Source organism: Nomascus leucogenys, chromosome 1a (genome assembly GCF_006542625.1).
Source record: "Nomascus leucogenys isolate Asia chromosome 1a, Asia_NLE_v1, whole genome shotgun sequence".
NCBI lineage: Eukaryota > Metazoa > Chordata > Mammalia > Primates > Hylobatidae > Nomascus > Nomascus leucogenys.
In genome coordinates, this window is record NC_044381.1 from 45,043,424 (window position 1) to 45,055,612 (window position 12,189).

Here is a 12,189-nt window from a genome sequence, read left to right on the forward strand (position 1 = left end):
TTTCATTATGGGCTATTTATCCTTGTTCTACATACATTTAAAATGCATTTCCATAACATGTGTGTGCATAGACATATAATAACTGCTAAAGAATAAAGGAGACACATTATTTCTGTTAGATATTTACTTTATTGTAAAATATGTCAGGTTTATTTTAAAATAGGTCTTGTTTTTGATATATTCAAGTTATTCCAGCCAGATCGAGAACAGATGATGTCGCAGAATGAGTTCCTGGCCTGGAACTTGAGACTCAGAGCTCTCAATAAATTTCCAGCTCTTCTTTGAAAACAATAAAGAGGCAGGGCATAGTGGCTCACGCCTGTAATTCCAGCACTTTGGGAAGCCGAGGCAGGTGGATCACCTGAGGTCAAGAGTTCGATGCCAGCCTGGCCAACATGGTGAAACCCCGTCTCTACTAAAAATACAAAAAATTAGCCATGCATGGTGGCGGGCACCTGTAATCCTAGCTACTCAGGAGGCTGAGGCAGGAGAATTGCTTGAACCTGGGATGTGGAAGTTGCAGTGAGCCAAGATCATGCCACTTGCCCTCCAGCCTGGGTGACAGAGTCAGACTCTGCCTCAAAAAAAAAAAAGAGAAAAAAAAAGAAAACAACAAATATCTTTTACAGAACAAATTAGAATGTCACTTATTAATTTGCTGGCAGATACTGTCCCCAATGGACGTGAACTCCAGGTATCACCATGGCACGTGTCCTCCTGCCCCGGCTCAGCACCTGCTGTCATCTATGGTGGGAAAGGGCAGTCAGGAAGATTATGCATTTGGGCTCTTGATCGTCTCCTTTTAAAATTTTGTTTGTGAAATTCTTTTCTAAAGGCTGATTTGTTTGCAATGTACACAAAGGTGTAAACTGCAAATAGCTGTCACTAAGCAAGGATGCGTAATCTGACTAGACTCTTCAATGTAGAAAGCATGTTGAGAAATAGGAGAGTAGAAACACAGTCCGTGATGTTGCAGGTGGTGCTCCCCAGTGAGGGAATGTTAGCATGACACTTCATTCTCACACCTACAGCCTGGGAGACAGTGGTGTGCTGGCAAACGTCCAGCCACAGGCTCTTGGGAACGCTTTTTAAAAAGCCCTGAACCAACTCCTGCCAGCTGGATTGAGCTGGCTTCAACACACCACCGCCCATAGGGTATAAAAGACACCCTCTTTCCAGAGATGTGAATACCACAGGGTGTTCTTGCGAACATGTTTATGTAAGAAGATTGGAGACAGGGCGCACACGCAAAAAGACTCCGAGAAGGATCTGAACAGGCATTCTCTGGCAACTAGGTCTGGGTGTCACTTTCACCCAGGGTCTGGGTGACAGAACAGCCCGGGCCCAGCCTCAGCACACCCACTGGCTAGCTGTGAAGTCCTGTCAAGGCACTAGGTCTTTCACACTAGGTCTCGGTGACAGAGCAGCCTTGGCCCAGCCTCAGCACACCCATTGGCTAGCTATGAAATCCCATCGAGGCAGCGTCACTGCCTCAGCAGAGGGGGCTCTTCACTTGCACACCCACCCTGGGCTTCCTTCACAGACCCAGGGGCAGTAACTGCAGCCCTATTTTATAAGGAAGGAGTCTCTCTCAGTTCCTTAGGAGGTACAGAGCTTCTATTGTATTGCTTGAATGAAATTAATTTATAAAGCATTTGCTTATATTTAAAAAGAAAGCAAGAGCAATTAATAATTAATTATAAGGCTTGTGGTCCTTCTGCTCAGTTACTTGATCTTTGAGCATTTGTCAGGGAGAGGAGGAGACCAGGCATATTCTGCCTGCCAGGCTCCTGCCGTCTTGGGGCAGCAAGGGCCAGAATCTTTGCTAAGGCCATCACAGTGGAGCCATCAAGATGTCCACCCTGACATTGGCTGGCAGACCCCATGTTGATATGAAGGACTGGAAAACATCCTAGCCAGGTCACAGCAGTGTGTGGTGACAAGCTCAGAAGAGGAGAATATCACCGATAGGAATCCAAAGGAGGAGTTTTCCCATTTGCAGGCAGAAGAGCTTCTCTGTGAAAGGCTGGTGGCTTGAATAGTGTCACCATCATAAAAGAAAAGGGGCTCACTTTCTTGTTGCAGGGTCCTTGGACATCTACAGCATGCCAGAAGGGAAACTGCACGTGGCCCCCACGGGAGAAGCACCCACCTACATCAACACTCAGCAGATCCCACCACAGACCTGGCCGGCTGCGGTCAGCAGTGCCGAGAGCAGCCCAAGGAAAGACCTCTTTGACATGAGTGGGTTTCTGTTTGTCTCTGGTTTTCTTCTTTTGAGGTTGCTTTTTATCCTGCCTTTTATTTGAAATCTGTGTAATTACTGAATTTTCTGATAGCAGGGTTTTGATTAATGGTGATGATTAGCTGTACTTTGCTGGGTGATGATTGGGTTTGTTTAAGGCTTTAGGATTATAGCCCTCTCTGTAGTCAAGAGACAGAGCAATTTCCCCCTTTTTGGAATTGACGTTCCTCTTGAAGATCTGCAAATATATTGAGACAATATACATACACAAATGTTTATTTATTCATTCACATAGTAATTGGCTATTATGTGCCAGCTACTGTATTAGTTGCTAAGGATGCAAAGATGAAATGGCATGGCCCGTGTTTCCACAGAGCTCTAGGTCTATGAAGCAGACCAACATTTAACATATAGGCAAGAAATTGCAACACACCTCTCTCTTATGAGGGTTTTCTCTCTCTTTCTCCTCTCCTCCCACTTGTGCTCTCATTTTTTCCTCTCATTTTTTCTCTCTTGCTCACCTCTTACCTCCCTCCAAATATTTACTGAACACTTACCATTTGTCAAATACTATTCTACTTGATGGAGATATACAGGAAAACAAAACCAGCAAAGTCTCTACCTCGTGGAGGTATCTATTACCAGGTAGTGGTAAATGCTCCTCAGTGATGAAAACTAAACAGGATAAGGAGAGTAATAGCAATCTATTGCAGATAGCAACATAGTGGGATGTGTACCACAGACTTTCTGTTTGTCATATAGACTGAGGAAATTAAATCATTCATGAACTGATTAATGAAAGTGAAAATTTTTGTTAAAGAATTTTGAAAGAGCATCACAAGCTCACAAGAGCTTTATATCCTAAAATTTGCTTTTCATATTCCTTGAGAATTTTATAGGCTGAAGAGGGAGGGAATGGAGACTAGTTCTGAATGATTTTCTACCATGTGCTAAACACCTATTTTTAAATTTTTACAGGTAGATATTATGATAACTACTGTTATCTTTATTTCACAGAGGAGGAAACGAAGAATCCTAGAAGTTAACTAACTATCTTTTGTGAAAGGCAGCCTTGCTGGTCCAACCTGTGATTTGTGGTATTTTGTATGAGTGAGGACAGAGTTAAGTGCCTTTATAATTAGGCAGCCTCATGACAACAACACTGTTTCTCCCCAGCAAATTTGACTTCCCAGACACACTGGACCCCCATTTGACTTACAACAATAATCTAAGCAAGAACTGTAGAATCTCAATGCTTGAAGCCACCTTCAATGCTAGATCACCTAATTCAGTCCCGCCAGTGCCTTTATTTTTAAAAATGTGAAAACAGCTTGAGAAATGTGAAGCCACTTTTTCAAGATGCAAAGCACAGTGGTGGCTCTCCAGGCTTTTTCTGGAGTTGTTATAGTACCTCCAAACTGCAGTGTAATAGTTCCATGTTTGGTTAGACCATTTTTACTGTTTAATATAGTCAATTTACCAATGACTCCTTGCCCCAGACCCTAAGGAAAGTTAGATTGGCTGGTGTTTGGGATGAAAAAATGAGAACCAGAGCTACCCTTTTCCCATCAGTTAATTTCTCCTTCTGCTCTCAAAACCTAAGGAGGGGAAACAGAATGTAAAAAAAGCCTTAGAAAGGCTGGTGCCTATTGAAAAGCATGGAACTAAATAAAGCCAGCACTCTGTGTAGATCTAAATAATAGTGGTGCTGATGTGATGATGGTGGTGATGATGGTGCTGCTGCTGATGGTAATTTTGATGGTGGTGGTGGTGGTCATAATGATGGTGATGGTAATAATAGTGACGATGGTGCTGATGGTGATGGTGATAATGGTGAGGTGGTGATGGTGCTGATGGTGATGATGATGACGATGGTGGTACAAAGATGGTGATGGTAGTGATAGTGATGATGGTGCTGATGGTGATGGTGATAATGGTGAGGTGGTGATGGTGCTGATGGTGATGATGATGATGATGGTGGTACAAAGATGGTGATGGTAGTGATAGTGATGATGGTGCTGATGGTGATGGTGATAATGGTGAGGTGATGATGGTGCTGATGGTGATGATGATGACGATGGTGGTAGAAAGATGGTGATGGTAGTGATAGTGATGATGGTGCTGATGGTGATGGTGATGATGGTGGTGATCGTGATGATGCTGCTGCTGCTGATGATGATAGTGGTGGTGGTGGTGGTGGTGACAGTGATGATGATGATGGTGATGTTGATGGTGGTGGTGGTAATAATGCTGCTATGGTGGTGGTGATGATGATGATGGTGATGATGCTGCTGATGGTGGTGGTGTTGATGGTGATGATGATGGTGATGGTGGTGGTGATGCTGCTGCTGATGATGCTGGTGGTGGTGATGATGGTGATGGTGATGGTGGTGGTGATGATGCTGATGATGGTGCTGGTGGCAAAGGTGGTGGTGGTGATGGTGATAATGATGGTGATGATGGTGGTGATGACGATGGTGGTGGTGGTGGTGGCGATAGTGATGGTGATAGTGCTGATGATGCTGATGCTGATGGTGGTGATGCTGCTGCTGCTGCTGTTACTACTGCTCCTGTTGCTGCTGGTGACAGTGATGGTGATGATGATGGTTATGCTGGTGACAATGATGGTGATGATGATGACAATGGGGATGATGGTGATAATGTTGATGATCCTGATGATGCTGATGGTAATGGTGGTGGTGATAATGGTGAGGGGATAGTGATGATGGTGTTGATGGTGGTGATACTATTGCTGCTGCTGCTCTTGCTGGTAGTGACAGTGATGGTGGTGACAATGATGGTGATGATGGTGGTTATGCTGGTAAGATGGTGATAATGGTGATGATGATGGTGATGATGGCGGTGATGCTGATGGTGGTGGTGGTGCCAATAAAAGTGAATGTGGGGATGCTGGCAATGGTGGGGATGATGCTGACGATGTTGATGATGTAGATGATAGCAAAGGTGGTAATGGTGTAGAAACAGTATAACACAAATGACAATTCCAGGTAATCAGGAAAAAAGTCAGATGAAAAAGAACATCCACAGACATAATTCTTGCCAATGGTTCTAACTTATTTTTATCTCCAAATCTGTCAAAGATTAATAAGCATCAAAAAGAGCTAATTTTAGTTTCATTTACTCACCTCACTTCTGCCCACGCTGTACTAACATAGAACAAGTTTGGCTTATTTTAGAGCATTTGTTGACTATACTGAATGAACTGTGTCCCAGTAGCAATGCTGGGCTCTGAGGGTGTAGTTATGCTCAGGAAAGAACCATTCCTGTTCTTGTGTTGCTTATGTTGTATGTATGTATATGCTTATGGGTAGACAGTGTAGTCTGAAATAATCATTGCACTACCTTCCACTTGCATAGCACTGTGCATTTTTCAGAGTCCTTTCATACACACTACCTTATGTGAAAATCAAACGTCAGTATTTAGTTAGACATGCCTGGCTACTTCTTTTGCTGCTGGTATTTATTGTTAGAGCAGCAGTCTCACCATTCATACATGCCTTGCACTGAGAAGTGTGCTCTGAAGGGGATGAAACCACATATGGTCTCAGGCACTCATGTGAGAGCCTTGTTCCACAGGGAAACAAGTGAAGGTTAAGGGGAGGTGGAGCTCCTAGCCTGGGGCCATTCACACAAGAGGAACCCAACACCCATCAGCTTTCTCTTTTAAAAATTTGCCTGATGCAAAGATTTTGAAATAAACCTTTGGTGGATTGGGCTCAGGTTTTGCATAAAAGCAAAGCTTTGTAGCTTGTCTTTCCGTTTGGTATTGGCAGATTTTTGTTCAGAATTTGTTAAAGAGGCTGGCTGAAGTTCCAGAGAAAGTACATGGCATGTGATATTCATGGCCTCTTGCAGCATGCAAAAATGAAGTCATTCCAACTAGCTAGACAAAGGGTGTGCTTGACTCCTTGGCACACAGCACAACTCCCAGCTGTCTTGGGAAAGCAGACTCATCAGAAAGTCATGCCAAAATTTGGGCTGTGCTTTTCAATGCTTGTTATGATGGCTGTTGTTATATTACCAGCCAGTTAGTTTTCTCCATTGGTTTTTGTTTTCCCCTTCTGGAGGAGTTGCCCTTGCATTTCCATCTCTCTCACTGTATTTTTTTTTTAATCATTTGCTCTTCTTGGGATTGACTTGTTGCTGGTCAATATTGTTGATGACAGAACCTTTTGAAGATGCTCTCAAGAACCAGCCCTTGGGGCCCGTGTTAAGCAAGGCAGCCTCCGTGGAGTGCATCAGCCCTGTGTCACCCAGAGCCCCGGATGCCAAGATGCTGGAGGAACTGCAAGCCGAGACTTGGTACCAAGGAGAGATGAGCAGGAAGGAGGCAGAAGGGCTGCTGGAGAAAGACGGAGACTTCCTGGTCAGGAAGAGCACCACCAACCCGGGCTCCTTTGTCCTTACGGGCATGCACAATGGCCAGGCCAAGCACCTGCTGCTTGTGGACCCGGAAGGCACGGTGAGCACCCAGTGGGGGTGGGGCCGGACCTGCTAATGGGCGCAGACCTGCCTTAAACAGTCTCCACTTTGTCAAATGCCCTCCACATTCCCACCTCTATCCACAAGTGCCTACCGAGTCCTCCAGGGGAACCCAGGGACAGACAACTCCTGTCATCAGGCCAGAGCCAGGAGCCAGTGGTCAGGGCCCCACACAAGTTTTAAAACTTTTAGAATTATGGCCTAGGCTGAAAGCCTTGACTTTTATGTCCTTTAAAGTACATAAATACAGAAACTGAGAGCATTTTCCTTACAAACACATTTCTAGTAGACAAGGAAGTACAGGCTCCTAGGCTTTTAATATTTATCTTGAATGCTTATCTAGAAAAGTTGAATCACTGAGGATTTTGTTCTAAGGCTGTAAAATGTGATGATCAGTAAATGAAACCCCCATTGCTAAGTCACTTGTTTTCCCATTTAGAGAAGTAACTCCTAGTGATGTTGGCCACCCCTGGCACTACAGCTGTATCTGAATAATCCCATAGGTTTGGCTGAATTTTTCATCTTCCCATCAAGAAAGACATTCATCTTTACCTGGGGCATAGTCCAAGAATTGCTAAGTTTAATAAATGCAGTTAAATCAACCTAACCATAGAGTGAAATTCCAGGATTGTTTAAAACCTTTTATCCAGTGAAAACAACAAAGCAGGGTAGAGTTATTTAATAGGAGTTAAGAACATTGCATTTTCTGATTGACAGGGAGGGATGAGGCCTTTGTCTTCAGTTGGACTGGAACACAATTAAACTGCAAGTGTCGGGGGTGGGAGTGTTACCCAAGACAGTTTATTACCTCAGGTGCCAAGACTCAGTTGCCTGAACACCCCAGCTCCTGGCACTCTGAACAGTTCCTCTTTCTGTCTCTGCGGAAGCAGCCATTTCCCACTTCCAGCCAGTAGCTAGTTCCTCTTTCCCTTCCGCGGAGACAGCCACTTCCTCTTGAATGTAACGTATGTCCTTCCAATCCACCTTCTTTTTTTTTTTTTTTTTTACATATATGTACTTCTGAGAAAACATACTTTGTGTTTGTGCCTTTTAGAAATTTGCAAATTAGCCAGGCGTGGTGGCGACTGCCTGTAGTCCCAGCTACTCAGGAGGCAGAGGTGGGAGGATTACTTGAGCCCAGTAGGTCAAGGCTGCCCTGAACTGTGATCGCAACTACTCCACTCCAGCCTGGGTGATGGAGAAAGACTCCGTTTCAAAAAAAAGAAAAAAGAAGTTCACAAACATGTTATTGTTCCACAAATGTCATTTTGTTTCTTCCTTTTCCACCACCATATATGTTGCTGAGATCTGTCCTTGGTGGTTTCTGTTTATCAGATCATTACTGTGGTGGGCTGCCTGGGGCCCATCACGTATGCAGTCCACGTGTCACTGACTGAGCTCTCTTGAGAAGGATGACTAAGCTGCTACAAACTCTCATGCATGTTTTTCTCTGTACCCGGAGACGGTATCTCTGGGACAGGAGCCAAGAGTGGCATTTTGGTCACAGGGTACACATACATTGAATTTCACTAGGGCTTGCATTTGCTTTCAGAATGGCTGAGCTACTAAGGCGCACACCAGCAACATCCTTGCTCTTCCTTGAGGGAGTCTCTAGGTTTGCTAGTTTGTGGGAGTAAGGAGAAAAGGAATATCTCATTGTTTGATTTGTAATTCTTTGGTTGCACTTCATTAGTAAATTAGCAGATTCTTCCTGTAAATTTTATGTTCTTATCTTTCTCCATGTTTTTCTTTTGACTTTCTGATTGGGCTTTCTTGTTGAGGTTTTCAGCAACAGAATTTGTATTCTCTTGCTTTTTTCATCTATCTGATAATTTTGTCTGTCATACTCTTCATCAAATAGAAGTCTTTCATGGGATGCATCCGAATCCATCAGTTTTCCCCTTTGTGCTTGATGGTTTTGACTTTTAAAGTTTTTCTCCTCCACAAATCACAAATATGCTGGATTTGAATATATATTTTCTTTTGTTAGCTTTATAGTTTTATCTTTCACATGTAGGCTTTAATTCCAACTGAAGGTACTTTTGAATATGAAATGAGATAGAGACCCAATACATACACACACACACACACACACACACACACACACACACATATTTTTGTTTGTTTGTTTGCTTGTTTGTTTTTGTATTTTTAGTAGAGACAGGTTTTCTCCATATTGTCCAGTCTGGTCTTGAACTCCTAACCTCAGGTGATCCACCTGCCTTAGCCTCTCACAGTGCTGGGATTACAGGTGTGAGCCACCATGCCTGGCCGAGGCTCAGCATGTTTTTAAATCTCCAGATAGTAAGCCAGTTTTTCTGTCACCATTTACTAAATCATTCATCTCTTCTCTGCTGTCCTGATGTTCCTTCTAAAATATACTAATGTTCCTTGCATCATAGTCTGTTTCTGGATGCTGGATTCTATTCTACTGATCTGACTGTTTAGTCCTTGTATAAGTACCATGCTGTTTCCATCCTTATGGCTTTGGAACTCTCCTAACATCTGGTGGTGTGAGTCCTTCCTCTTGATTCTCCTTTTTCTAAACTGTTTTACCAAGCTTCAGATATATATTCTTCTTTATACTGATTTTAGAATCAGTTTTTCAAGTCACCAACAATACGTGCTAGGATTTCAATAGGGCTTGCATTGAATGTATATAGATTAATTTGAGGAAGAACAGACATTTTTGTTGGGGAGATCAGACCCAACACCAGGTCGTGGGGGTGAAAAAGTCTGGCAGAGTCAAAGGATTGAGAAAAAGACAGTTTGAGAGAGAAAGGTGGGACACCAGAGGGCCATCGCAATCTTGGAGGCTGCAAAGGCCCGGAGCTCTGGGAGCCCACGCTATTTATTGGTAATCCAACAGAGAAACAGGTGGTGAGAATGTGGAGGTCAAAAAGGATACGTTGCATTAAGCACATGATTTACAGCTGTGATGGTTTAGCATTTATATGGAACATGTTCTGCTACTTGAGATAATGGGAATACAATCGATCTAGGAGCCTAGGAGGGCTAGAAGCAAGGAGCCAGCAAGTCTAGACACATCCCCAAGGACATTATGCAAGCCCTTCCTCAGTTTCCCTCCCAACATGCAGCTTTTTCCCAACAATTTTTCTGTATTGGATCAGTACAACCATGAACATGGCATAAGTCTCCAGTAACTTAGTTTTTAAGGTGTCTTTTGGTAGAGTTTTAAAATTTTTCCCACAAATTCTTCTGTCTCCTTTGTTAGATTATTTCCTACAGTGTCTAGATTTAGTTCCTGTTGTAAGTGGCATGTTATTTTGAGTTTCTTTTTCTCAACGATTTTTGCCAGAGAGAGAAGAATGTGGTGTGATCTTGTGCCTGGACACTTTGCTTCTTCCAGTAGTTTTATAGGAACATTGGTCCTGCCATTGCAGACCTGGACAGTTTCACCTCCTGCCCTCTAGGGCTCACCCTTACATGATATTTCACCCCATTGCTCTGACTAGGGGCGCCTACAGAGGCTGACCAGGGGAGAGTGTCCTTATCCACCCCAAACCTGAAAAGGAATGATTGCAGTAGGCTTTGGGGAGATTATCTTTTGGATGATTGTCCTAAAAAATTTCATTCATCCATTTATTCATTCATTCAACAAATATGTACTGAATGCCTAGTATGTCCAGACATTGTGTTTTGGCAGCTGGAATATGTCTAGGAATCTGTTTAAAAAGAAAATCTCTGCTGTCATGGAACTTACACATATTATTTAATTACTTTGATTATATATAGGTGTTGAACTTTATCAACTACTTCTTCAGCACCTTTTGAGATAATAATTGTTTTTTAAATTGTTAATATGGAGAATTACACAGCTAGATTTTTCTGATGTTGTAATCCTGTCATAAACTCTACTTCACCTTGCCATAGTTCTTGTGAAATACATTATTGGATTTGGTCACCAAATGTTTTATTTAGGATTTTGTTGAATCTCTGTTTGTAAGTAAAACCTGTCTTGTCTTTGCTGCCTTTGCTTGTATATGCTCATCTGGTTTTGGTATCAAGATTTTGCCATTTCACTCACCTCTTAAGATGAGCTAGGCTTCCTACACATCAGAGAAGTCTTTTCAGAGAAGCCTTCCCTAACCTTTTTATCCCAAATAGGATCCCCTCTATACCCCCTGTTTCTGCATTCTGCTTTGTTTTTACCTTAAAGAATTTACCACAAACAAACATTTGTTTCTTTGTTAATTTCTTCATTATGTGGCTAGTTTCTTCTACTAGACTGTATTCCCTATGAGGGTAGCAAACTTGTTTAGTGCCATAGTGCCCAATGTGTAGAGTGGTGCCTGGCACATAGCAGTGTTCAACAAGCATTTGATGAACAAACACAAAGATTGGCCTGGTCTTTTACAGGTTAAGAGTTGAGAGCCTGTGGAGGTGATGGGATGCGGAGGGTCACATGCTACTAGCAGATGTAGAATCAGAAACGAAATTTTTAGAATCAGCTCCTACTTCTTCCCGTTTGCATACACTAACAGTTGTGGTTATCTAAAAGAAAATAGGGGAGAAGATACCCAAGCAATTCTATGGGAATATAAATATTTCAGTTCAAAATTTTAGATATTTAAAAAAACAAAAAGCTAAAATCTAGTTAAATATGTCATCTTATAGAAAAAAGATTATTGAATTTGTTCACTTAGTCTGTATAGATCAAAGAATGACTTAAAAAAGAGCTGTGTACTAATAACATATTTATTATACATTAAAAATCAGTATCATAATGTAGCAGATAAAGAGGGTATGAATTTGTGGAAATATGATTAAACCAGGTATCCAAGCAAGCCAATGCCCAAAGCTGTGTTTACCATACAATTTTAATTTTGGAGGAGAAACTTGTAGTACTGTTGAGAAAATTTGTCAAGTCATACCTACTAATGACTGTTCTTTGGGGGGGCTTTTTTGTTGGATTTAATTTTTTAGTTAAATTGATCCTATGGAGGACAGCTTTAGCTGAAAAAGAAAATGGAAATGAAAGACTTAATTAAAAATGTAACATTGCATTCTTGCTGTGGGGACACCAAAATAGGCAATGAACACATTCTCTTCAATATTTATTCATCTGATTTTCATGGTAATTGGTTGGTCCCTGACTATAAAGGGGGAAACTTGGCAGAGAACAGATTACTCAGAGAAATAAGGATGCAAAACAGTTCTGCATCTAAATTTACTCCAGAGTATACTAACCTTTGTGCCTTCCCACCATTCACTGAGATCACTGGAAACGTGGTGAGAAGCTGCCTGGGGCATCTTCTGAGCCCTGTTCATAAGGTATCAAGAATATTGACTCTAAAATAGTATCTGGAAAGTGCCAGTAGCTGGGTCTCTAAGAGAAGCCTCAGAGATGGAGTCTGGAACACTTTTCAACATCTTCAGAATTATTTAGTCAACCCTCTTATGTCTAAAATTATTCCCTG

At 42.2% G+C, this 12,189-nt stretch overlaps 1 protein-coding gene across 3 annotated transcripts in view; it reads left to right on the top strand.

The window, feature by feature from the left end:
- The window catches only part of SHC3 (SHC adaptor protein 3), a 171,658-nt gene that overhangs the window by 133,254 nt on the left and 26,215 nt on the right, over positions 1–12,189 (top strand). For all 3 annotated transcript variants that reach the window (XM_030807514.1, XM_030807546.1, XM_003281557.4), the window contains exons 10-11: positions 2,086–2,244; positions 6,433–6,728. In XM_030807514.1, coding sequence (XP_030663374.1) covers positions 2,086–2,244; positions 6,433–6,728 — 455 coding nt within the window. The remainder of the gene's footprint in view (positions 1–2,085; positions 2,245–6,432; positions 6,729–12,189) is intronic.